This window comes from Capsaspora owczarzaki (genome assembly GCF_000151315.2).
Source record: "Capsaspora owczarzaki ATCC 30864 unplaced genomic scaffold supercont2.7, whole genome shotgun sequence".
NCBI classification, from domain to species: Eukaryota; class Filasterea; order Ministeriida; family Capsasporidae; genus Capsaspora; species Capsaspora owczarzaki.
In genome coordinates this window covers 722,388-744,474 of record NW_011887298.1, presented here as the reverse complement: position 1 = coordinate 744,474, position 22,087 = coordinate 722,388, and the positions used below count along the sequence as shown (strand labels likewise).

General features: G+C 55.9%; 3 protein-coding genes across 3 annotated transcripts; 1 reads left to right on the top strand and 2 right to left on the bottom strand.

The window, feature by feature from the left end:
* Positions 1–63: 63 nt before the first annotated feature.
* CAOG_04722 (sterol desaturase) lies at positions 64–1,122 on the bottom strand. Its single transcript, XM_004347419.2, has 2 exons — positions 551–1,122; positions 64–460 (listed from the first exon to the last, which is right to left on the bottom strand). Exons 1-2 carry the CDS (start codon positions 1,113–1,115, stop codon positions 168–170), a joined length of 858 nt encoding a protein of 285 aa, XP_004347469.1. The 5' UTR covers positions 1,116–1,122; the 3' UTR covers positions 64–167.
* Positions 1,123–2,219: 1,097 nt separating this feature from the next.
* Positions 2,220–6,398, bottom strand: CAOG_04721 (hypothetical protein). Its single transcript, XM_004347418.2, has 9 exons — positions 5,327–6,398; positions 4,980–5,240; positions 4,766–4,902; positions 4,545–4,652; positions 4,060–4,420; positions 3,918–3,981; positions 3,740–3,822; positions 2,914–3,648; positions 2,220–2,817 (listed from the first exon to the last, which is right to left on the bottom strand). Exons 1-9 carry the CDS (start codon positions 6,296–6,298, stop codon positions 2,350–2,352), a joined length of 3,189 nt encoding a protein of 1,062 aa, XP_004347468.2. The 5' UTR covers positions 6,299–6,398; the 3' UTR covers positions 2,220–2,349.
* A 901-nt stretch (positions 6,399–7,299) lies between these two features.
* On the top strand, positions 7,300–22,081 carry CAOG_04720 (hypothetical protein). Its single transcript, XM_004347417.2, has 7 exons — positions 7,300–7,612; positions 7,755–7,922; positions 8,052–8,891; positions 9,094–14,145; positions 14,268–21,183; positions 21,325–21,473; positions 21,594–22,081. The coding sequence occupies exons 1-7, from the start codon at positions 7,373–7,375 to the stop codon at positions 21,936–21,938; spliced, it is 13,710 nt and encodes a 4,569-aa protein (XP_004347467.1). The 5' UTR covers positions 7,300–7,372; the 3' UTR covers positions 21,939–22,081.
* The last annotated feature ends 6 nt before the right edge of the window (positions 22,082–22,087 follow it).

Genomic DNA, 22,087 nt, shown 5'->3' with positions numbered 1-22,087 from the left:
GAGAATCGAATGCAAGAGAGCTCCATGCCCGCTCGTGGAACGACTTCGCAAATTTTTGTTTCATCAAGAACTACAGCATGAATATTCAGGTACAGGAACACAATCAAGGGACAGCAGAGCTTCAAAAAGACAAGGTGGGGGGGGGCTGGGAAAACAAGTGCCTTGTATTACTCGGCCTTCTGGATCTTGTCGCCAGCCAGACCGTCATAGTTCCACTCAAACTTGATGCGGTCGGGGTGTCCCTGCTTGCTCCAGCGAGTGCCGCAGATGTAGTCCCACAGACCCCAGTACAGGCCAAAGTTGACGTTCTTGTAGTGGTGGTGCTTGACGTGGTCGTTCAAGTCAAATCGGCGACCGTCGTGAGCGGCAATGGCGTAGATCGAGGTGAAGAAGCCAAGCACGGAGGCAGTCAGCGGGTGCATTGGCATGAACACGAACGTCAGGAAGTGCGGCACAGGACCTGTTTGCAGAAAGGAGCAACAAGTAAGCAAACGCATCTCTGTTTGTTACTCCATTCTCTCGTCAATGTTCACAACGCAAAACCCGTTACCTTGCAGAAGAGCCTCAAGAGGATGAACTGCATCCTGGCCAAAGGCAGTCGGGTCGACGAACTGGTGGTGGTGGCGGTGCACGAGGAACCACAGGTTGATGGGCTTGGTCATGTGCAGCAGGCGGTGCGACCAGTAGAAGAACGTGTCCATCCAGAACAGATACCAGGCCACGTTGATCAGCAGCCAGGTGAAGGTGTAGTCGTGGGTCGCAAAGTACGCATAGTACGGCGTGTGGGCATCGACCAGGAAGAGCCAGGTCGTGGCGTAAATCGAAATCCAGACGAGCGAGCCAATGCCGTACTGCAGCTCGAGCTTGATGATGGCCATGCGCTTCTCATCCTTGACCTTGGGGTTGGTGTACTCGAACGCGCCGGCAGTCAGCAGGAAGGACATGACGTAGCCGAACGAGACCAGGACTGTGGAAATGGTCCAGTCGGACAGCGTGTCCATATGCAGCACCGTCTTGGCCAAGTCCTTGATGTGGAAGTGCGCCGCCTCCGACTGCGCCGCCCAGATGCTCAGGATGTTGACCGCCGCGAGGATGAATTGCTTCTGATTGAGCATGGTAGTCCTGGTGGAAGGAAGGAGGGGGGGAGGGCGATTTCCAAAACAAGAGAAAAACAAACAAGCAAAAACAGAAAGTCGAGCACAGGCGAGTTTAGTACAAGTTGACCGTTTGACATATTCAGTTGACATGTTCAGAATGTTGAATACGTGTCACTTTTGCGAGCCACAGTTCAAACAAGCAGCAAAAACTAACGGGAAAAAAAAAAACCAAAACTCCATCCAATGGATTTTTTGCTTTTGCTTCGGTCGATCGCTGGTCATGTTTGCTTTCGTTTGATTCTTTTTTGATTCTTTTGTACGACTAGCTTGATCGCTCTTTGGCTTGGCTTTTTGATTTGATCAAGTCGAGCGGTTAACTCGGAGCAAGTCGCCCAAACAACTGTTTTAATTGCTCACAAAAAAAAAAAAAAAAAAAAAATGCCAACATTGTATTGTATTGGATTGGATTGGATTGATCGTTTCGCTCCGATCGCCCTGCGACTGCAATTCGCGGCGCTGTCTCCCCTTTTCATTCACCTCTCCAAGTTCGACTGCTTTTGCCTTGCATTCAACGCTGTGCTTGTTGTTGTTGTTGTTGTTGTTGTTGTGCACCGCAGATAAAATTGGCTTGCGCTATTTTAATGTGAAAATTGGCTTTTGCCTTTGCTCTCCCAGCTGCAGTTGCGCGCTCGCTTCTCCGCATCCGCCAGCACCAGATTCAACTGTGCCGGTGATTGCGAAATCCATCAAGACGAACCCCCCATTTGCCGATCAAAAGCCAACGTTGCAAACGAAACGAAGAAACAAAAAAAAAAAAAAAAAAAAAAAACCTCGTTTCATTGCTTTTTTCCTCCAATCAAAATTTTCAAAGCTCGTGATTTTTGTTTTTTCGCCATCAATCAAATCAAAGTGCAAGAAAGTGATGATGTTGGTCATTGTTGTTTCTATGATTGTTCAGTTCCCAAACTCACAAGTCAAACAAGAAAAAAGAAAAAAGAAGGAATGACAAAGGGACAATTTTCAACGGCCTGAATTAACCGCCAATGATGGGTTTTTCCTGTTTTTCCTGTTTTTGTTTTTTTCACAGCTGAATGCACCTCAAAATAGCTCCTCCATTTTATTGCGTGGTGAGTCATCTTGCTCTGAGTGTTCCCATTGCTGTGACTGTGTGTGTTTATTGATAAGATGAAGAGCGTAACAAATGGTGGTTCTGGGGGAAAAAGGGTTTGCAACACAACAAAAAAGTGCGCTCTCAGTCCTTGTTGGTGACATTCCGAAGCTTGGTCTTGCCTTCCCGAAGAGCCTCGGCAATCTCGTTGGGCACACCGTCAATGATGGTCTGTCGCTGTTCGCGGGCGACGCGGATGGCATCGAGACGCTGCTCGCTGTTGGGATTGAGGACGCGGATTTGGTCGAGGATGGCCGACATCGACCCGCCCGACGCAGTCACCTCGAAGCGCGGATCGGACTTTTCAATCGAACTGGACAGCGTTTGGCTGAAGGCTGACAGCTGGTCCAGGATGCCAACGAGATGGCCATTTTCCATCATCATGGCCTCGAACGACTGCTTGTGCATCAAAAACTGCTCTTGTTCTCGCGCAACTTGCTCAAACATTTGGCGCCAACGCTCGGTGAGCAGGATTTCCGTCTTGTCCAGCTCCAAGTGTTGGTTTTCCACCGCAATGCGGATGGAATTGCCTTCTTCGAGCACCTTGGCAATCTGCGAAAAAAAAAAACAAAGGAAACAGCCGGGTCAGATGAGCAACAATTCACAACACACAGGACGATTGCACCCCGTCTCAAAGGTGAATCGCACCTCTTTCGGCTTGGGCTTGCATTTGCGCGCAGTGAGATCGCGATGAAGTTCTTGGACAGTCACTTTGAGCTCGGACAGGCGCATAAATGTTTGGTCCATGAACATTTTGAACTCGAGGGAAAGGTGGGCAAACAGCTGCTCATTCTCGTCCTCAAGGAAACTTGGCATGCGCGTGGTGGGAGGCGAGACTTTGCCGTTGGCAAGGGGATGGGAGGCCTCGCCTGCGCCGCCTTCCGACGAAAGCTGATCGACGGGTGGTGTGAGGACAACAGTCGGCGCCTGTGCCTCCGGCCCATTGTTCTGAGGTGCAAGAGCTGGCTCGTTCGTCGCGAGGGACGCTGCTGCTGTGGGCGTGTGCTCGGGAGACGGTTCGGAAGGCAGCTCTCGATGCCGTTGTTGCGTCGCTGTGGGTTCTCCAGGCCGTGGTAGCTGCTGGTTGGCCCCAGAGGCTTCGTTGGACTTGTCGGAGAGAGCAGACGAGGCGCTGCCACCCGCGTGGGATTGAGACTCGACGAGTGACGGCGCGATGGCTGCGGTGTGTGTCGCCGATGGATGCAGCAATGATTCGGTCAACGGAGCATTGCTTGCATCAAGTGGCGCAGGAAATTCAGGCGCTTGGAAGACGCCGCTCGACCGCAGAGGTGTTGGCGGATCTTGTGACAGATCCAGTATCAACGCAAATGCCGGGTCTGACAGCGCCGTGAACGAGAGTGGTGTTGACACCTGCATCGAGTCCTATCAAAGGTAGTCAGAACCAGGAATCAGAGCCTGCTCTCTTAAATGGGCACCGCACGGACGAGCACAAAAACAAACAAAATCGACCTACCGCGTCGTCGGAATCTTTGAGCGCAGTAGCCCGACGTCCGCTTCCTGCTCGTCTTCGGAATGCATAGTCACTGTTGGCCGCAGCTATCGGGTTACCATAGCCAAGAGAGGTCGAGATTGTTGATCACAACGAGAAAAAGCAAAATCACAAGCAACACGACCAAGCTATCTTTCGTTACCTGATGCGTCGTAAGGAGTAAGCTCGCTCGCAATCTGGCGCGCAAACTCCTTTTTACCATTGATCTGTTTCAACGTTGTCAAGTCAGTCGTCAAATAATCACAAAATCAAGCACACACATCTTCTGAAACCGGAAACCGCACCTTGATTTTCGATCCTTCGGCCGGCATGACGTCAAAAGGAAGTTGACAGACGCGCTGCAAGCGGTCAATGATGTGCCGTAACAAGGCAAAAAAGGACGATCGCTTCTGCATAATCGCTGCTGCCCCTTTTGCTTGATCGGCCGGAATGGTGGATGATGCGGTTGATGAGGAGGCCTCCTCAGTAGTGTTGCTCGTGATGGCCAGCATCCTCGAAGCACCAATGCTCGAAAGGAGGGGAGCTTGTTCGTGCGGTGTCATTGAGGTGGAAGCGAGAAAAAGGGATGTGATGGAAATGGCGTCCTGAAGCTTTGGCACCAAAGTGGTGAGGTCGGTCAATTGAGCTCCAAACACGGCCAGTTTGCTGTTACAGCGCCCCCACCCACCCAAATCACAAAGCGCAGAGCAGAGACACAGGCAGACAATTGAAATGAGGCAAAGGACAAGTTTGAGCAAAACCGCACCATCAACAAGTTTCTATTTCATACCGATCCCGCTGTTCAATAGCGCTGTGCAACAGATTCCGCATGGCAATATCGAGTCGGTTTTCTAATGCCTCCCGGATGCGCCGACATGCGGCAATTTCGTATGCGTAACTGGGTTTTGGAACAACATTTTGCATTTTCAGCCGTGAGTGCGCATCCAACAACAACAATGAAGCCGATCGATTTGCATGGAGAAGCCGGAATGGTTCCCATCAAGTCTATACCTTTGCTCCGTCTCCTCGCGGTACTTTGTCAGCAGATCGACACTCGATTGAGCGGACGAAAGCAGGTCGCTCACAATGGCCCAGCAGCGCTCCAGCTTCTCTTGTCCCAGCATGAGTGCGCTTTCGAGATTGACACACTATCAAAAGAGAAAATGGCTCGCTCGAGTCAGATCAAAAACAAATGGTGCAGATATCGCACACGTGTCTTACGTACCTTGGTTTGATGCTCACGGTGCTCGCCTTCAAGAAAGCACTGGATGCACAAGGGGCAGTAGTGTTCAAGGCAAAAGAGCTCTAGGGGCTTGCGGTGAATGGCACATCGCGACCACATTTCGTGGCTGACGTCGCCAGAAGTTGCAACATCCGACAGTCCAACAACATTATGGCTTTGGAATAGCCGTGCTGAATGTGTCGTTTGACGGCAAACCTGGCAGAGCGGCGCCTCGCAGGTGTTGCAGAAAAAGTCGGCTTGGTGCTGGGACGGCAACATGAAAAATTGAGAAAGGGAAACAAGAGCAAATGTGGCAACTCGCACAAAAATCTTCCTCCTCCGAGGCTTACCTGCTCGCAATTCGCACACGTGGCTCGGACTTTGTTCTCCGTACTGTCGACAACAAAGGTGAGAAGCTCGTCACGCTTGGCCAGAACGGCAATGAGCATCGCGGCCGGGTTTCGTATGCCTGCAATGACCGCCGAGCCAGTCTGTTGCGCCAGCTCGTCCGCATTTAGTCTGATGGTGGCTGCGAGCTGGGCCATGGTAGGCGTTGAGTTCTGGTCAATCTGGCTTGCAGTAGCTGCATCAACGCGCGTTTGCGAGCTGCACAGCGGGCAAATCAGATATCCCTGTCGTTCGTTCAGCATGACCAGGGCGCTTGTGTCGTTGGCTGCTGCAATCCCGGCGTGGTCAAAGCTTGATGAAGCGACCAGCATCATCCCACCCGTCAGTGACTGGCGTGGACTGGTGCCGACGGTAGTGACAGTCTGGCTGGACGCTGCTGCAGCTTCATCCGAGCTCCGTCGATGCGACGGTTCGATAGCCATCTCGTTCGCAGCAGCAGCAGCAGCAGCAGTATTTGTAGCAGTCGCAGAAGTAGCAGCCTCGACTGTGGAAAACGCTTGATGACCATTGCCAATGGGACCGGCGGCGCTACCACTCGAGATGGCGGACGGGCTCTGGCAGCCAACCGCCGCGCTTGGCGGCATCAGGCTCAGCAGGCCAGCAGGGACCAGGTGGCGCAGGCAGCAAGTGTGCAGGCAGTCGAGTAGAATTGGCAGCGCAATGGTCGCCCTGCAAACGCGGCATTCCGTCACTGGATTTGCATTGCCAGTGCTCGTGCTCGTGCTCGTCGTCGTGCTCGTCGTCGTGCTACTGGGACTGGTATTCGAGCCTGGTGCTGCGAGTGGAGCATGGCCACTCGGCGCACTTGGAGCACTCATCGTCGCAGTTGCAGCGCTGTTCGCATTCGCATTGGCTTGAGGATTGCTCGTCGTCGTCGTCGTCGTCGTCGTTGTCGTCGTCGTCGTAATGGTCATTTACCCACAGGTGAGCTGTTTGTAGAGTCGCCCGAGCACTCTCTTTGTACCACAAGTGAAGACCTCGCCTCGTCTGCTTCCAAAAAGGGTTGAAAACGGGGAAAACAAGGACTGAAAAACTACCAAACAAGGCAGGTGACAAAAAAGGCAATCTCAGAAACAAAGAAAAGCTCTCAGAATCAACAGTGACACGCATTGAGCACACGAAACCCAACCAAGCAACAAACAGGCTGGGATCAGAGCAGAGGGACAGAAACGCTGCCCTTTGACATTGACAATGAGAGTGCTGCGACCAACCCCCGTGGAGTACTACTCTACTAGTACAACATGGATATCCGAGTCATGGCAACCCAAGTCACTTGTTCAATGCAACAAAGAATGAGGTGGGTGTCTGAGCGTTGGAAGCAAGAGGACTCGCATTACGAAATTCAATCGTTTTGCTCTCCCTCTGTCTCTCTGCCCTCCGATGATTTTGTCGTGCCATGCATGCTAGTATTTGGTTCTTTGGTTGATGCTTTTTCAATGTTGTTCCCAGTCTTCCCTCCAGTGGAGCGTTTCCCCTTTGTAACTACTGCACTCATACTGTGTCCCTACCCCCCTCGATCATATCGAACGATCCATTCGACCATACATTCGTCACTATACATTCATCATCAGCAAGCAGCAGCAAGCAGGCATGTTGCAGGAAGTGAAGCGACGGGACGGGGCGTTCCCGTTGGCGCCAAAATGCCGAGATCGCGATCGCATTGCACGCTCGGCGTCCACCGCGGTGGTCCCACCCCCTTCCGTCTCTCGCCCTGACACACTCTGCATGCATGTGTCTGCGTTGACAAGGGCGCTGGGGGAGGAGTGGGGTGGAGAAAGAGGCTTTCGGGGGAGGGTGAGTTTGACTGCCTGTGCTCATTCCCCGCTTTGGCTCCTCGTTCCATTGTGTGCTGACAGATCCCGTCAGTCGCTGCTGCCCAAGTGTGCGGCTGACCTTGCATTTTCCGAGTGTGCCAGCGTGCGACGGCGAGATTGATTTTCTGCGATCAACGACCCCGGAATCCGGTTCTTGGGACATTCGCGCTCGTAATGGACATGGACACTTCCCCGTTGGCGACATCGTCGTCGGCATCTGCGGCGTCGAACGATGCCATGCAGCACGGTGACAGTGCCGTGGCTGCAGGAGCAGCGGAGAGCGCAACACCTGCCCACACGCTGGCGCAGAATGCTCCTCCGAGCAACCAGAATGCTCCGTCCACCCCGCAGCGATCTGCCACCATCCAAGCGCTCGCTAGTGGGAATCTCGAGGCGTATGCACGACGATTCCAAGTATGTTGTTGGACAGTTTGGTCGGAGCCGTTCGTTTGTTTGCTTGAGAGAGCGGCTTCTGCCGTCACATGTTGATTTCAACCACTCAACCCCCTGCCTGCTCGCATCGCATCTGCCTGCTTGGCATCGCGTCCCTTCACAGGAGGCTCGAGATGACAAGACGCGTCTCGAGCATGCAACAGAAATCCGTGAATGCATTGATTTCGTTCATTCCGCCGAGTACGGCAGCTTTCTCAAATTCTTGCTCCCAGAATTCCTCAGCGCCCTTCGTGAGGCTCCTGAATTGGAGAACTCTGACTCTGTGAAACAAGTATGCTTGCTTTTGATGGAAAAAGGTTTTGCGAGATGCAGCACTCTTCGTCGTTTTCGCCCGTTCTCACTGTGTTTTTGGTTCCTTTCCCTTACCTCTGCCCCGCCTGCTCTCGGTCCGTCAACTCAGAAACTCAGAAACACGCTCATGGACGTGTTGAACCGATTGCCCACCTCAGAAGTGATGCGACCACATGCAGGGGACATTATGAAGACCGCGCTGTACGTGCTAGAGTTTGACAACGAGGACAATGCGGTGGTCGCAGTCCGCATCATCACCGATCTGCACAAGGCGTTTCGGCCCATGTTGGTGGCAGACGTGCAGCCCTTTTTGAACATTATCCAGCAGTTTTACCGCAACATGCCGGTGACGTACGAGCAGGCCTTTCAGTCGACAGGAGCGACATCGACGGCTTCTTCACCTCAGCGACCAGCGTCTGTTGCCAGTCTGAGTGCAGCCAACGCGGCGGCGACGACTGGAGAAGCAAATTTGGACATTGGGTCTGCAAGCGCCGCAGGACGGTCAACTCGCCCAATACGCGCAGGGAATTCGTTCAAGGTGCTGACCGAGTGTCCGTTCGTCGTTGTGCTGCTGCTGCAGCTCTACAAACCCTCGGTGCCGCCTCAAACAATGGGTCAGTTTTTGCGGCTAATTCTCGATGTCTTTGGCATTTCCCCGCCAGCCTTGGATCTGGTGCAAGCCACACCAGCCAAAAAGACAGCCTTTGCTGACTTTATCAGCTGCCAAGTCAAGACACTCTCGTTTTTGGCGTTTCTCATGAGGGGAACGCCCGAACCTCCACGAATCTTTGTGATTAAGGTGCCTCCGTTCGTCCTTCAACTCTTGCAATCATGCCCCAACGAAGCAGTTGCCACACGGCGCGAGCTGCTCGTTGCGATGCGGCACTTGCTGACTGGAGAGCTACGGAGTGGATTTGTTCCAATCATTGACTCTCTTCTCGATCCAAAGGTGAGGCCCAGTGCCATGGATGGCACCTTGCTTTTCTAGTTAAAAAATTGTTGTTCTGATCCAACCGCTTTTTTGTTTTTGTTGTGGGTTTTTGTTTGGCCTGCTCTCTCTCTCTCTCTCTCTCTCTCTCTCTCTCTCTCTCTCTCTCTCTCTCTCTCTCTCTCTCTCTCTCTCTCTCTCTCTCTCTCCCCCCCCCGCATAGGTTCTCGTCGGACACGGCCTAACCGCACACCAAACACTGCGCCCGTTGGCGTTCAGCATGCTTGCCGACTTGCTCCACCACATCCGAACTGAGCTGACAATCGATCAGCTACAGCGCGTCATCAAGCTGCACGCTCAGAACATTCTTGACGCAACCTTGCCGGTCTCGGTGCAGAACATGTCGCTCAAGCTGCTGCTCAATCTGACGGACGTCATTACGAAGCGCGACGAAGCAGATCCGGGCTCGGGGAGAGATTTGCTGGTGCACATTTTGGCCATCTTTGCCAGCAAGCTTGATTCGACCAATCGCATCATTTCTCCGTTCATGAAACTGGTTCTGGTCCATGTTCGGTCGCCAACATCAGCCGCTGTCGTGACGACTGGTCCACCGCAATCAGTGAGCTCCATCGCTCCTGCCACCCAGACTCCTCCCCTTCTCGCCGTTGCGGGGCTGGACGACGATTCCATCGCCTGCCTTGAGGCCTACATGGGTTTGGAGCGCCCCAAGCCGGGCATTTCGACTCTTCAGCACCCCGAGACGCTGGGAGACATGACAAAAGATCTGCGGCTGTTGGTCCGCACGCTTGTCGCAGGGTTCAAAACGCTTGTCCACTCCATTCAGACATGCAACCAGCATTCACTCTTGCTCTTGCCGGTGCTCAAGCCAGACGAAGTGCACCTGTTGCATGACGTCTTTCGACACACCTTGCTCTGCTTTGACATTTACTCGCACCTGGCCAATGCCGTCACCCAAGCCGTCGCGGCTCGTGGGGCGACCGGGGCGATGGCTCAGGCATTCGCGTATGCTGCCAAAGACGAGAAGGACACGTTTGACATGTTTGCGAGCGCATTCATTTCGCTGGATGAACCAACCTTCCTTGAAGTTGTTCAGACGCACTTGCCGTTGATGTTGCAGCGCATCACTGACAACCATGCCCTGTCCACCATCCCGCAACATTTCCTGGCCAACATTTCAGTGTCCCGCCTGTTTGTGTCGCGCTTTCTCCGGTTCCTCGTCGACCGCATGGAAGTGCTGGGCGCATCGGACAAGAACGCGTCGAATGTCATGCTTCGGCTGTTCAAGCTCGTGTTTGGCGCCATCTCCATTTTTCCAGACAAGCACGAGGACCACCTACAATATGTGCTCCCGGATATTGTCAACCGCTGTCTGGTCTTGTCACAGATTGCGCCGGAACCCCTGAACTACCTCTACTTGCTTCGCGCCCTCTTTCGCGCAATCAGTAGCGGCAAATTTGAGCACATCCATCGCGACTTTCTCCCGCTGCTTCCGTCGCTGTTAGAGACTCTGAATCGGCGTCTGTCGGAGCCGTTCTCTGGCCGCTACTGCCCGCTGATGAGAGACTTGTGCGTCGAATTGTGCCTCGCCGTTCCCGTGCGCCTGTCGTCCCTGCTTCCGTACCTCAAGTTCTTGATGACTCCCTTTGTTCTTGCGCTCCGCATGAACTCGGAAGTGACGGGCCAGGCGCTGCGTACCCTCGAGCTTTGTCTCGACAATGTTGCCCCGTCGTTCTTTGACCCGATCGTGCAGCCATTCCGAGACGATATTTGCCTCGGGCTGATGCTGCAGCTTCGACCGCAGATGAACAATGTCGGGCAGGGCTCTGGTATTGTTCCCAGTCCAGATCCCACGACTGCAAGCAGCGTCGCAAGCTCCGCCTCTTCGTCACAGTCACAATCGCAGTATGGCTCGATCGCATTCCGAATACTCGGCAAGCTTGGTGGGGCCAATCGCGTGGCTCTCGACCACACGTCAAACCTAAACTTCCGTCTTCCAGCCGAATCATCGGCCGTCGGTTCAGTCCTTCCCTTTGGGAAGTCTGCAACCCCGACGCTGGACCTCAGCCCAAACCCCGTCCGTAGCCTGGAAGTGGGCGCAGATATTGTCGTCCCGTTCGACTTGATGCCCAGCATGCGCACGGAACTGCGCCTTCCCTTGGATGCTCCACTTGAATTTGCGGGGCACGTGCTCATGGCGGCGGCTGCTCTGGCCAGTACGACCGTGTTAAACTCGTCCGCAATGACCAGCGCCCAGCCCGCCACCACGTCTGCTGGGTCGCTGCCAACCACCGCTGAAGCCGCTCTCGCATCGAGTGCCGCAGCTCATGCCCTGGTCAGCGCGCTGCACTCGTTTTCCCAAACCCCTGCGACCGCGCTCAGCGCTGCTGTGGACGCACATTTGCGGGAGAATGCTTGGCAACTTGTCGAGTCCAGCTTGCTGGCCGCGTTGTGTGTTGACGGCACGCCTTCAGCTTCAGATGAAGCCCTCTCTGACGCAGTCCAGGCATATGCTTTGAAGATTTTGGAAGTATTCCAGCCGCGCCTGGCTGAGCTGGAGGCAAAGGCGACCTTGACGGAAGCAAGCAAGCCTGCCGACGCAATGGATGTTTCGACGTCGGACGTTGCTCAACCCGAGGCCAACCCTGACAGCAGTGCAGCCGCTACGAGTGCTGCAACATCCGCCCCGAGTCCGCTGCCGCTTGAGGCGCAACCCACCGCGGCAGCCCGAGAGCACAGTCGAATGCTGAGCTCCCTCATGTGTGCGGGCCTCGTTGCCTCGACCGTTCCTGACTTGGCCTCCGCTGCCTCCAACACGCTCAAATTGGTCGTGCGTCAGGTGGCCATCAACACGTTGGCTCTCGGAGCGGACGCGGTCTTGCATCTTTCGACGCGTGAGTTGCTGATTGCCTCGAGCGCCGACGAAGTGGCGGCCTTTCAGCACGCAATCGTCACAGTCATGGGCCATGAATGCGCGGACTGGTTTCCAGCTGCTGCGCAATACCTCGACCTGTGGTTGGAGACGCTTGCTGCAGCGTTGGCTCTGCCTGTGCCTGCTCTTGCCCATTTGGCCGTTACGGACGCGCTGGTTCGGCAAATCGTTGCCCTGGGAAGCGAGCGCGAAATCTATCGCAAAGTGGGCGCTTGTCGTGCGCTGTCGCATCTTTGCGGCTTGTTTGGACGGCCCTGGGTCCAGCAGAATGCCACCCTGCTTCTTCGCGCGTGCATTTTCATGCTCACCGACAGCGCGGCAGATTGCAGCGTCAGCCTAGTGCGGCACATTCAGGAAACCATCCTTGTCATTTTCAATGCGTGCTTCGAGCATCGCACGAGTCAAGTGGCGGAACCGGAACTCTCGCTGGTTGACGTGGCCATTTCCAGCTCGTTTGATGCCTGGACGGAAGCTGAGCGCGCCATGGTGAATGATCTTCTCGCCCTCCTGGTCCCCGAGCTGGTCTCTCCCAAGATTGTCGTGCGCACTCAAGTGCAAGAGCTGCTTGTCCGAATCGCCAGCGTGTGTGGTAGACCGCTGCAAGAGCTTCTCGAGCCCATGCAGGCCGTGTTTATGCAAACCATTTTGCCAAAGACCTTGCGGAGCTGGATGCTGCCCATGCAGGCTGCGTGCATGTCAGCGCTCACGTTTGGCCTGCACCACGCGCTCGCGTTCTTGGTCCAAGCTGCTGCAGCAAGCTCTTCCTCTGATCTTGCTCGCGTTCTCACGGAAGTGCTGGTCATTTGCGAGCAAGACGATGCTGCGCTGGCTCGCCACGAAGCCACTCCTTTGGCAATGATTTCTTCGCGAACCGGACTGTCCTCTGCTTTTGTCGGCATGACCGTGGACGGAATCGCGCTCCTTCGCGCAGAAGAGGGCAATGGCTCGCACCTGGGTGGGATTTCTCACGGGAACCAACCCAACAACCTCCTTCCAAAGAGCCTGCCATTCCCCCAGCCCCTGCCACAAGTTCCGACCCCAATCGACTCGCTGCGAGCGCATGGCATCAGCTTGCTCGCCACGGCGCTAGAAACGGGCGAGTTTGACGAACTATTCCAGCAGGACATTCGCAATCGCTGCACCGCCGTGTTCTTCCGCGGAGTGGCTTCGCCTGCTCCGCAAGTGGCGCACGCCGCCGCTGCTGGACTGCATCTGACTGTCCAGCAGCACAAGTTGCCAAAAGATATTCTTCAGCAGTCGCTGCGGCCCGTGCTGCTCAACCTGGCAGAGCATCGAAAACTCTCGCTCCCCTTGCTGGCAGGCTTGTCGCGGCTTGTTGAGCTTCTTGGCAGCTGCTTCAATGTGACACTCGGCGACAAGCTACTCGAGCATCTGCGGAAATGGACAGACCCCGACCGCTTCTTGCTTGCCACCCAAACGCCGCCAACGAGGCTTTGGAAGGAGCCTGAAGAAGTCGCGATTGCCACGGCCATCCTCAACGTCTTCCACATGCACCCGCCCAGTGCGCTCAAGTTCTTGGACTCGCTGGTCTCACTCACGCTCGATCTGGAAGTCGTGCTCGGGCGAAACGAGTCGAGCCCATTCCGGGAGCCGCTCCTCAAGTACTGCTGCAACTATGCGAGTGAAAGTGCTCCCTACTTTTTGCTGCGTTTGTCGCAGCCGCGCTTTTCGCGCTTGTTCCAGCATCTTTTGCGAATGCCTGCGGGAGAAGCCCTGCGCGCAGCCGTTATCAGTCTCGTTGACAACCCCTTGTTTTTCGAGCAGACGTTTAACAGCACCATCTCGCAGCATCAGGCTCGTATTCAGAGCTTGCAGCTCACGCTCAATCAACTTCAAACGCACCAGCAGCAGCAACAGCAAATTCTGTTGCAACAGCAGTCAGCGAGCAACGCGCAATCCTTCCCTCGGTGGATTGGTATCGATGTGCACGTCGACGATAGTCCGGCGACAGCGCTGGCCGAGCTCAAGTACCAGGGCCTGATGACAATCCACACCCTTCTTTCCTTCCGGCCAGCCCTGCTGGTCGACTCGCCGGCCGTGACGCAGCGGATTTTGTCCTTGCTGGACGACTTGGTCCAGTCTGCGCAGGGTCTGCTGTCTGGTGAACGGCAGGACGTTTGCAGCATTCTTTTTAGCAAGCATCGTGCCGCTGTCATGCTCTTGGAGTGCTGTGTTGATTACTGTCGCACTGCGCAGTCCGATTGCACAGAAGTCCTGTTCAAAATGGGCCTTGTCAGCAGCGATTTGCAGCTCCCGCCCGACCTCGGCTTTATTCAAGTCTTTTTCGAGCGGGAGGTTGTTGTTGTAAGTGACTCTTTTGCTTATTTTTGAAGGTTGGAGTTGCGGGGGGGGGGAAAAACATGGTCTTGTTCTTGCTCCATTCTCACCTTACGCATGCACACATGCTCCTCCAATGCACACAACAGAAATGGCCCTTGGATGTGCGTCGGGCAATTGTGACTCGCTTTTTGTCAGAGTTTTCCGGAACAACCTACTCGCTGGCGGCCAAGGCGAAAATTCTTCGACACCTCGTCAGGGCCATCTGCGCGAGGGTGTTTGAACAGGGCGAGGAGACCCTCTTCGATCAGGAAATGCTTTCCCTTGTCGCCTCCAAAATCATCGGCATGGCCTCGCAGGAAACCAGCTCGGGCATCTTTGCCAACGATGCGTTGGGGTTGCTGGATGCTTTGGACGGCGGCGCAGCTGGAAGCGCTGCCGCTAGTTCGGCGTTGACCCATCAGGTGCAGTCGGACGCGCTCAAGCTGGAAATCATGCAGTTTGTTGCCTTGCTGGTTCGCCACGTTGCGAGCGAGATGGTGGACATGCGCAAGGAGCTCATCAAGTTTGCTTGGAGCTTCCTGAAGAGCGACGATCCGCACGTCAAGCACTGTGCCTATGTGCTTATTGCGCGGATTATTGAAGCTTTTGACATTCCCCCGCGCATTGTTCTGCAAGTGTACGTGTCGCTTCTGAAGGCCCACCAACCAGAGGCTCGACACCTCGTGCGTCAGGCTCTCGACATTTTGGTGCCTGTGCTTCCTGTTCGCGGTCCGGTGGATCGTGACCCTCGCTTCCCACTCTGGGTGCGATGGACGAAAAAGGTCATTGTGGACGACGGGCACACGTTGGCGCAACTCATCCACGTCCTGCACATCCTGGTGCGGCATCCAGACCTGTTCTACCACAACCGCAGTCACCTCATTCTGCAGTTGGTCGACGCGTTGACGCGCATCGGCCTGTATGGTCCAGCGCCGCTCGAAAACCGCAAACTTGCCGTGGACATTGCCGAACTGATCATTCGCTGGGAACTTCGAAGGGCATCGGAGCAGGATCCCGCTGCTGTGCCTGGCATCGCACCCAACAGCAACGCGACAACCCCAGTCACGTCTCGCACCGTCCCCACTGGTGGTGTTTCATCCGCTTCATCGCTCGCCGATGAGGACGCAACCGTTGACAGCGGAATGGCCATCAGCCCTGCAACCAAGCAGCAGTCGGCATCCGGCGCATCATCGTCTTCTTCATCATCATCATCATCGTTCAAGTTGCAGTCGGCGTTTGTTGAGGTCGTTTGCAACTTTTTGGTGCGCGTTGCGTGCCAGGTCGAGCCACTTCCCAGCTCTAGCTCGGGGACTGGCGCTTCAGCTGCCGCGAGCGGCTCTGCGTCGTCGTCGTCTGGTGCCAGCTCCACGGACGATCTCACCACGCGCTGTCTCGAACTCTTAAAGCTTGTCCTCACTCCGACGCTTTGGCCTAATGCCAGCATCAAATTCTCGTACTTTGAAAAGCTGCTCCAGGCCGATCTGACCATTCCCTCGAACATGACAAACTTGGCGACTGCGCTGGACATTTTTGCCCTGGCGCTCGAGATGCAACCACCGGCACAGGCGCTGGCTCACGTCAACCTCTTGTCCCGCAGCCTGCAGCGATGCGCCGTGCGTCCGTCGCCGATTATTCGGCGCAGCGTCGTTGGGGTGCTGCGGACATTGCTGACCATCCATCCGTTGACGGACTTTGTGGCACTGGAGTCGTCCGCGAACGTGGTCGCAGCCTTCCAAGCCAGCTCCACTGATGAAATTGCCAACGCATCCGACCGGCCTGCCCTCGACATGTTCTACGCCTGTGTTGATGAGCTCGTCACGCGAGATTTGGCCGCGGTCGCCCAGTACTCTGAGCCCAAGCCAGACGAGCCTGAAGTGGAGAGCACAACCAGCATTGACGTGACGGACACGCCAACCCCTTCGCTATCCGCTCTGGTCGCCGTCTTGGGCGGTACTCTGCCCTACGCGAGCACTCTTGGCGCCCATCGTGCCGATTATCTCGACAAGCACATGTCTCACCTGACGGCGGCTTTCACCCAAGCAATCCGTGACCATTTGCTGCACCCTGATGCGAGTGCAACGTCTGCTCCAATGACGGCGACGACGACGGCCGCGACAACGACGACGACAACGACCACCACCACCACCACCACCACCACCACCACATCCTGGCCGGTTGTTCTGCAGGAATTCGTCAACATCTTCCAATATCGAGTCCACGAACATCCGGAAGCTCGTCGTGCACTCATGAACGGACTCACCATGTTGCTCGATCGTAGCAACTCTCCCCAGACGTTTGCAACCATTTCGGAAGCCCTCAAAACGTGGCTGCCGCTTGTGCATCGCCCATTGGTGTTCCCGTCGGCACTTGAGTTTTCCACACTGGTCACTCGATTGCACCAGCGGGTGCAAAAGGGTTCGCCTGCGACCGCTGGCTCAACGGCGGCATTTTTGCAGCTTGTCGAGCAAGTGTATCTCGATCCATTGCTGCTTGGAACAGATCTGACCGTCTTGCTGCAGCCAGTGTTCTTGTCCGGCCTCAAATCGTCCGACGCCAAAGCTCGTGGTCGCTTCCTGGCCATCATGCATGAGAACATTGGCACCACGCTTGTCGAGCGACTTGTCTACGTTCTGAGCGTGCAGTCATGGGAGTCTGTTGCGGGTCACTACTGGCTCAAACAAGCCGTCCATCTGTTGCTTGCCATCGGCCATGCCGGTGGTGAAATTGGATCTGCTCTGGCCCAGCCTTCCTCCAGTGCGCGTGCCGCCGCCCGCCACCGCTTGGAGGCGACTTCGCGCCCAAAGGCAACTGAAACATCCCTTCGAATGCACGTCAAGCCCGACAGCGACGGCGACGCCGGGTTGACTGAAACTGTTCCGATGGACACCTCTTCTTCTCCTGCTGACGGCGTCGATCGTTCCTTCATCCAATCTGCGCACAAGCCGCGAAAATCTCTCAAGCTGCGTCGAGATGGCGGCCAAGAGTCCGACCTCGCGTTGTCGTCGGCGGGTGAAGGTGAGCCAGCAGGTCTGAGCGAATCGCTCGAGTCCATCCTTTCGGGCCATCGCGCAAGTCTGGCGGCGGCGCGTCAGCAAGGGCTGGAGCGCCCCTTGGTGGCCCTGTGCAACCTGCTGCACGGCAGTGCTGAAGTGACTCGCGATCTCTTTTTCGCCATCTTTGGCGGTATTTGGCGTGCTCTAACGACGACTGCGGCCGACCACCGAGCGACTCGTACCCAGGAGGAGCTGGCAAGCTCACTAGAGTCGTTTTTCAACAAACCCTATCTTGCGCGGCACGCTCATGTTCGGCCCAGTGTGGTGCAGGATGTTTTGGAGGCCGTTCGTCGGTGCAGCTTGCCGTCCCTCTCGCTCGGAAGTCCTTTACCATCCATTCCTGCTCTGCGACTGCCTCCGTTCTGTCTGCAGTACATTGGCACGACGCACAATGCACCATTCTCTGCCCTGCTCATGCTTGAAGATGTCGCCCCGGTCACGCGAGGGCTGTCGAAACGAGAAGATGCCATCTACGCTGCCAAAGCGGCGGCGAGTGTGCACGACGCAACCGCCCTCGTTCCCCATTCCGACATTCCACACTTGTCTGCGGTCGATCTGAAGAGTGTTCTTCCCAGCTCCAAGTTTGACCAGTTTGGCATCTTTGCTATGGAGACGGACGGCGAGACGGGTGCAGATTGGTCTGTCTCATCTTCCGATTCACGACACCTTCAGCCAGAGGCCGATGACGCAGAGGCGTATTGTAACGATGTGCTGTCGGATCTCTATCTGCGCATGGGTGAAGCGGACATGTGGCGCGGGGCATGGATGCGTCGTGCACAAGTGCCAGAGACTGCTCGCGCACTCTCGCTCGAGCAGCTGGGCCTGTGGGAGCATGCCGAACAAGTCTACGAGCGCGTCATGCTCCACCACAGCAACCGTCCTCGAGGAGAGTCGCGACCTGTTTTCCTTCGTCGAGAATTCCGACTGTGGGAAGAGCGCTGGGCTGCGTGTGCCGAGGAGCTCGGTCAGTGGGACGTTCTCAACGATTTTGCCAAGGTCGATGGACAGGGCGCGTTGCTCCTAGACTCTGCCTTGAAAGTCGGCGACTGGCAACTGCATCGTCATGCGCTGATCTCGGTTGAAAACACGCAGACCGACTCGTCCTGGCTCCGAATGCACCGCACCTACTCGACCGCTGCCTCGCTCCTGCTCGATCCTATTCACTCCCTGTACACTGCCTTTTTGCAGCAACAGCGCGTGTCCCTCTCCCAAGTCAAGCCCTACTTTGACTCGGTCCCTCAGCGCGTTGCCCAGGTTGTTCGATTGTGCGAAGAGGCCACGCAGCTGTCGCTGCGCGAGTGGCACGCGTTGCCCGAAATGCCTCATGTCGCCAGCGCTACACACGCTTCTCTTTTGCAGCAATCTCAGCTTCTCGTTGAATTGTCCGAGTCTGCGCATGTGCTCGGGACCTTGCTTCAGACGATGGTGACATCCGTCACGTCCAACTCGCTGGCCAACGTGTCCACTCAAGCGGCGGCCGCCGCTGACCAGGCCTTGCTTGCCCTCCAGTCTCATGTGCTGCCCGAGCTTCATGGCATCCTCGAGACGTGGCGCGAGCGGTGCCCAAATCGATCTGACGCGCTGACGAGCTGGTACGGCGTTTTGGGATGGCGCCAGCAGGTCTTTTCCGCCGTCTCACAAGCGCTTCAGTTCCCACCCGTGATTGACAAGTTGAGCTTGATATCGCTCAGTTCTCGTCAGTCGATGATGGCCATGCACGGTGGTGATCACGAAACGGCGTGGGTGATGACAACGCTCGCGCATGTCGCTCGCAAGCACCGATTGCCGCGCCTGTCGCGTACATTCCTGACTCGCGTGTATACGTTGCCCAACATGGGAGTGAACGAGGCCTTCTGCCAGCTCCGCGAACAGGCGCGCTGCTCTTTGCAACTCGGCTCGGACTTGGCCAAGAATTTGGGACTGCTGAGCAGCGCCAACCTGACATTCTTCACCAAGGCGCAGCAGGCAGAGTTGTTTGCGCTGAAAGCTGCGCTCAAGGCCCGCCTCGGTGACTCGGATGGAGCTCACGAACAGTACGCTGTCTCTTTGCAGCTTGACCACACCTTCTCCCGCGGGTGGACTGAGTGGGGCCGCTTCTGCGATGGCATGTTTGTACCACCACCAGCGACAGACGCGAAACCGTCCAGCGCCACGCAGCTTGGTGTTGATGCGGAGACATCTGGAGCCGCCGCCAACGAGCCTGTCGTCGCCGTCCATGAACGCATGCAGTTTGCGACGAATGCCATTGCGTGCTACCTCTACGCCTGCAAAGGATCCTCGCCACGGACTGCCCGTCACCTACTGGCTCGTGTTTTGTGGCTTTTGACGTTTGACGATGCGTCCGCTGGTCGCCCGTTGGCCGCCGCTCTGGAAAAGCATGGCGACACAGTTCCGGACGAATATTGGCTACCTTGGATTCCGCAGCTGCTTGCAGCGCTTTCTCGTCCCGAGGCTGCCGAGGTCGCCACGATTCTGAAACGTGTCGCCAAGGCTTTCCCGCAGGCGCTCTATTACAACCTTCGATCGACCTTCCTTGAAATTCGCGCCCTTGTTCAGCAGCAGCAACAGCAGCAAAACCAATCGCTGCTGCCCGGCCAAGCCAAGCCTGCACCGTTTGCTGCCCCGGTCTCTCAAAAGATGGTGAACGGCGTCATGAGCGTCGTCCGACAGGCGCATCCGGCGCTCGCCTCCACCATTGAATTCATGATTGACGAGCTCACGACGCGATTCAAACCGCTCTCCGAGGAAGAATTGCTGCGCACGTTGCAAGCCCTGCTGACAGAGTGTCTGCAACGGGCCACCGCAGCGCCCGCAACGACGTCGACGTTCTCTGGTCGCGCCGCCACCGCCTTGGCCCCCGGTGTTGTGCCTCATCAGATCGAGCTTCACCTGAAGCGATTGCAGCAGTCGTTCTTTGGCCAGTCTGCTGCGCCAAGTCTTGCGCAGTACAAGCAGGCCTTCTTCCAAGACTTTGATTTGGCTCAGCCGGGAGGCTCCTCTCTGCGCCGCGTGATTGAGCGACTGCGCTACTGGCACGGACGGCTCCAGAACGACGTGGATCGCTTGCCGCGGTTTGCTCGGTTGGAAGGCTCGAGTCGGTATCTGTCTCAGATTCCGGCCGATAACATTCACGTTCCAGGACTGACGCAAGCCTCGCTTCTGCATGTGGATGGCGTCGCAGCACAAAGCCAGCTGGCTCAGATCCAAACGCAACAGGCCGCTTCTCTTGGTGGCCAGGAACCGCCATCTCCGTTCTTTGAGCCTGTGTGCATCGTTTCGTTCCTTCCCGAAGTTGAGGTCGTCTACCGTCACAGCGCGTCCTACAGGCGCATTACCGTGCGTGCTAGCAACGGCAAGCTGTATGCATTCCTTCTCCAACACACGTCAGCCCGCCAAGCACGTTCCGAGGAGCGCGTCGTCCAACTTTGCAACTCGCTTACGCCGCTGCTGAAGCGCGATGGCGAGGCGGACCGTCGTGGGCTCTCGCTGGCGCTTCCTGCTCCAATTCCCCTCTCCCCTCACGCCCGTCTGCTGCACGATGAGCTCAGCACCGTGTCGATGGAAGCCATCCTGAAGCATCGCTTGACTGCGCTCGGTCTTCCCGCCGATGCTGTCATCGCGCGCGCCTTCCAAGCACTCGTGTTGCCAGGCGATTCTGCCTCCCCCGCGCCAGTCAGCACTCCCTTGGATTTGCCCGCCGTCGCCCCTGGGCCAGTCTCAACCTCGCGGGAGACCTTCCAGCAACTCACGCATGGCGAGGGCGCTCTCTGCCCGCCAACCGTGCTTGCTCACTATTTTGCTCGGAGCCTCGAATCAGCCTCTGATTTGTGGATTTTCCGTCGGCAAATTACGCGTCAGCTTGCAACCTTGTCGCTTCTCTCTCACATTCTCCTGCTTGGTCAACGCTACCCGCACCGAATGAGCTTCTCTTTGGCTTCTGGCAATGTTGTGCTCTCTGATTTGCATCCAAGTAAGCTGCTTGCACTCTGCTGATAGAACTGGATGCCGTCGAAGTGTTGCGGTAGTCTCACTTTTTGTCTTGCTTTGGTTTGTCGATTCGTTTGTTTTTTGGTTTTTTTTGTTTGTTGTGGAAAATCTTTCCTCGCTGCAGCCTTCAGCCATTCGGGTCGCTTGGAAAACACGGAGGCAGTTCCCTTCCGCTTGACACCAAACTTGGAGCACTTTATCACACGCGTTGGCGTTGAAGGCCCTTTCACAGGAGCGTTCATGTCGGTTGCTCGCGCGCTTGCTCAACCCGAGGTACGTCCATTCGTTGCGAGAGTTGCTGATATATAACCAACCACTTTGCTCATTTTCTTGCGTTGTGCAACTCTTTGGTTTTTTTTTTTTGTTTGTTTTGTTTTGTTTTGTTTTGTGCAGGCCAACTTGGACGACTTGCTCACGATTTACATGCGCGATGAGCTTGTTGCGTGGTACTTTGCGCACCCAGCCAACACGAAACGCACAGCGATCGATGGGCGCCCGCTGATTGAGCGCGTCAACGAAAACGTTGCCGGAATCATGTCGCGTCTCCAATCTGTCGCCTTTGCACCCACCACCGCCGCAGAGTCGACCCGCAACGAGTCTCGGCTTGTTCCCTCCGACATCAATCTGGCCCCGTCCTCGCAAACTCGCGTGTCAGCAAACGCACTCAAGCTGATCGCCACGGCGACCAATCTAGACGACCTTCGTCGCATGGACGTCACTTGGCAACCTTGGTTGTGAACAAGATTCAATCCGAACAACCATTAGGCCGCCATCATCACCACCACCACCCACACCACTCACACCACCCACCCACCCAGTCACCCATTATTGCTCGTCGTGTTTCCGTTGATTTGTTTTTTGAATTATAAATTCCTGCCAAAAAATTC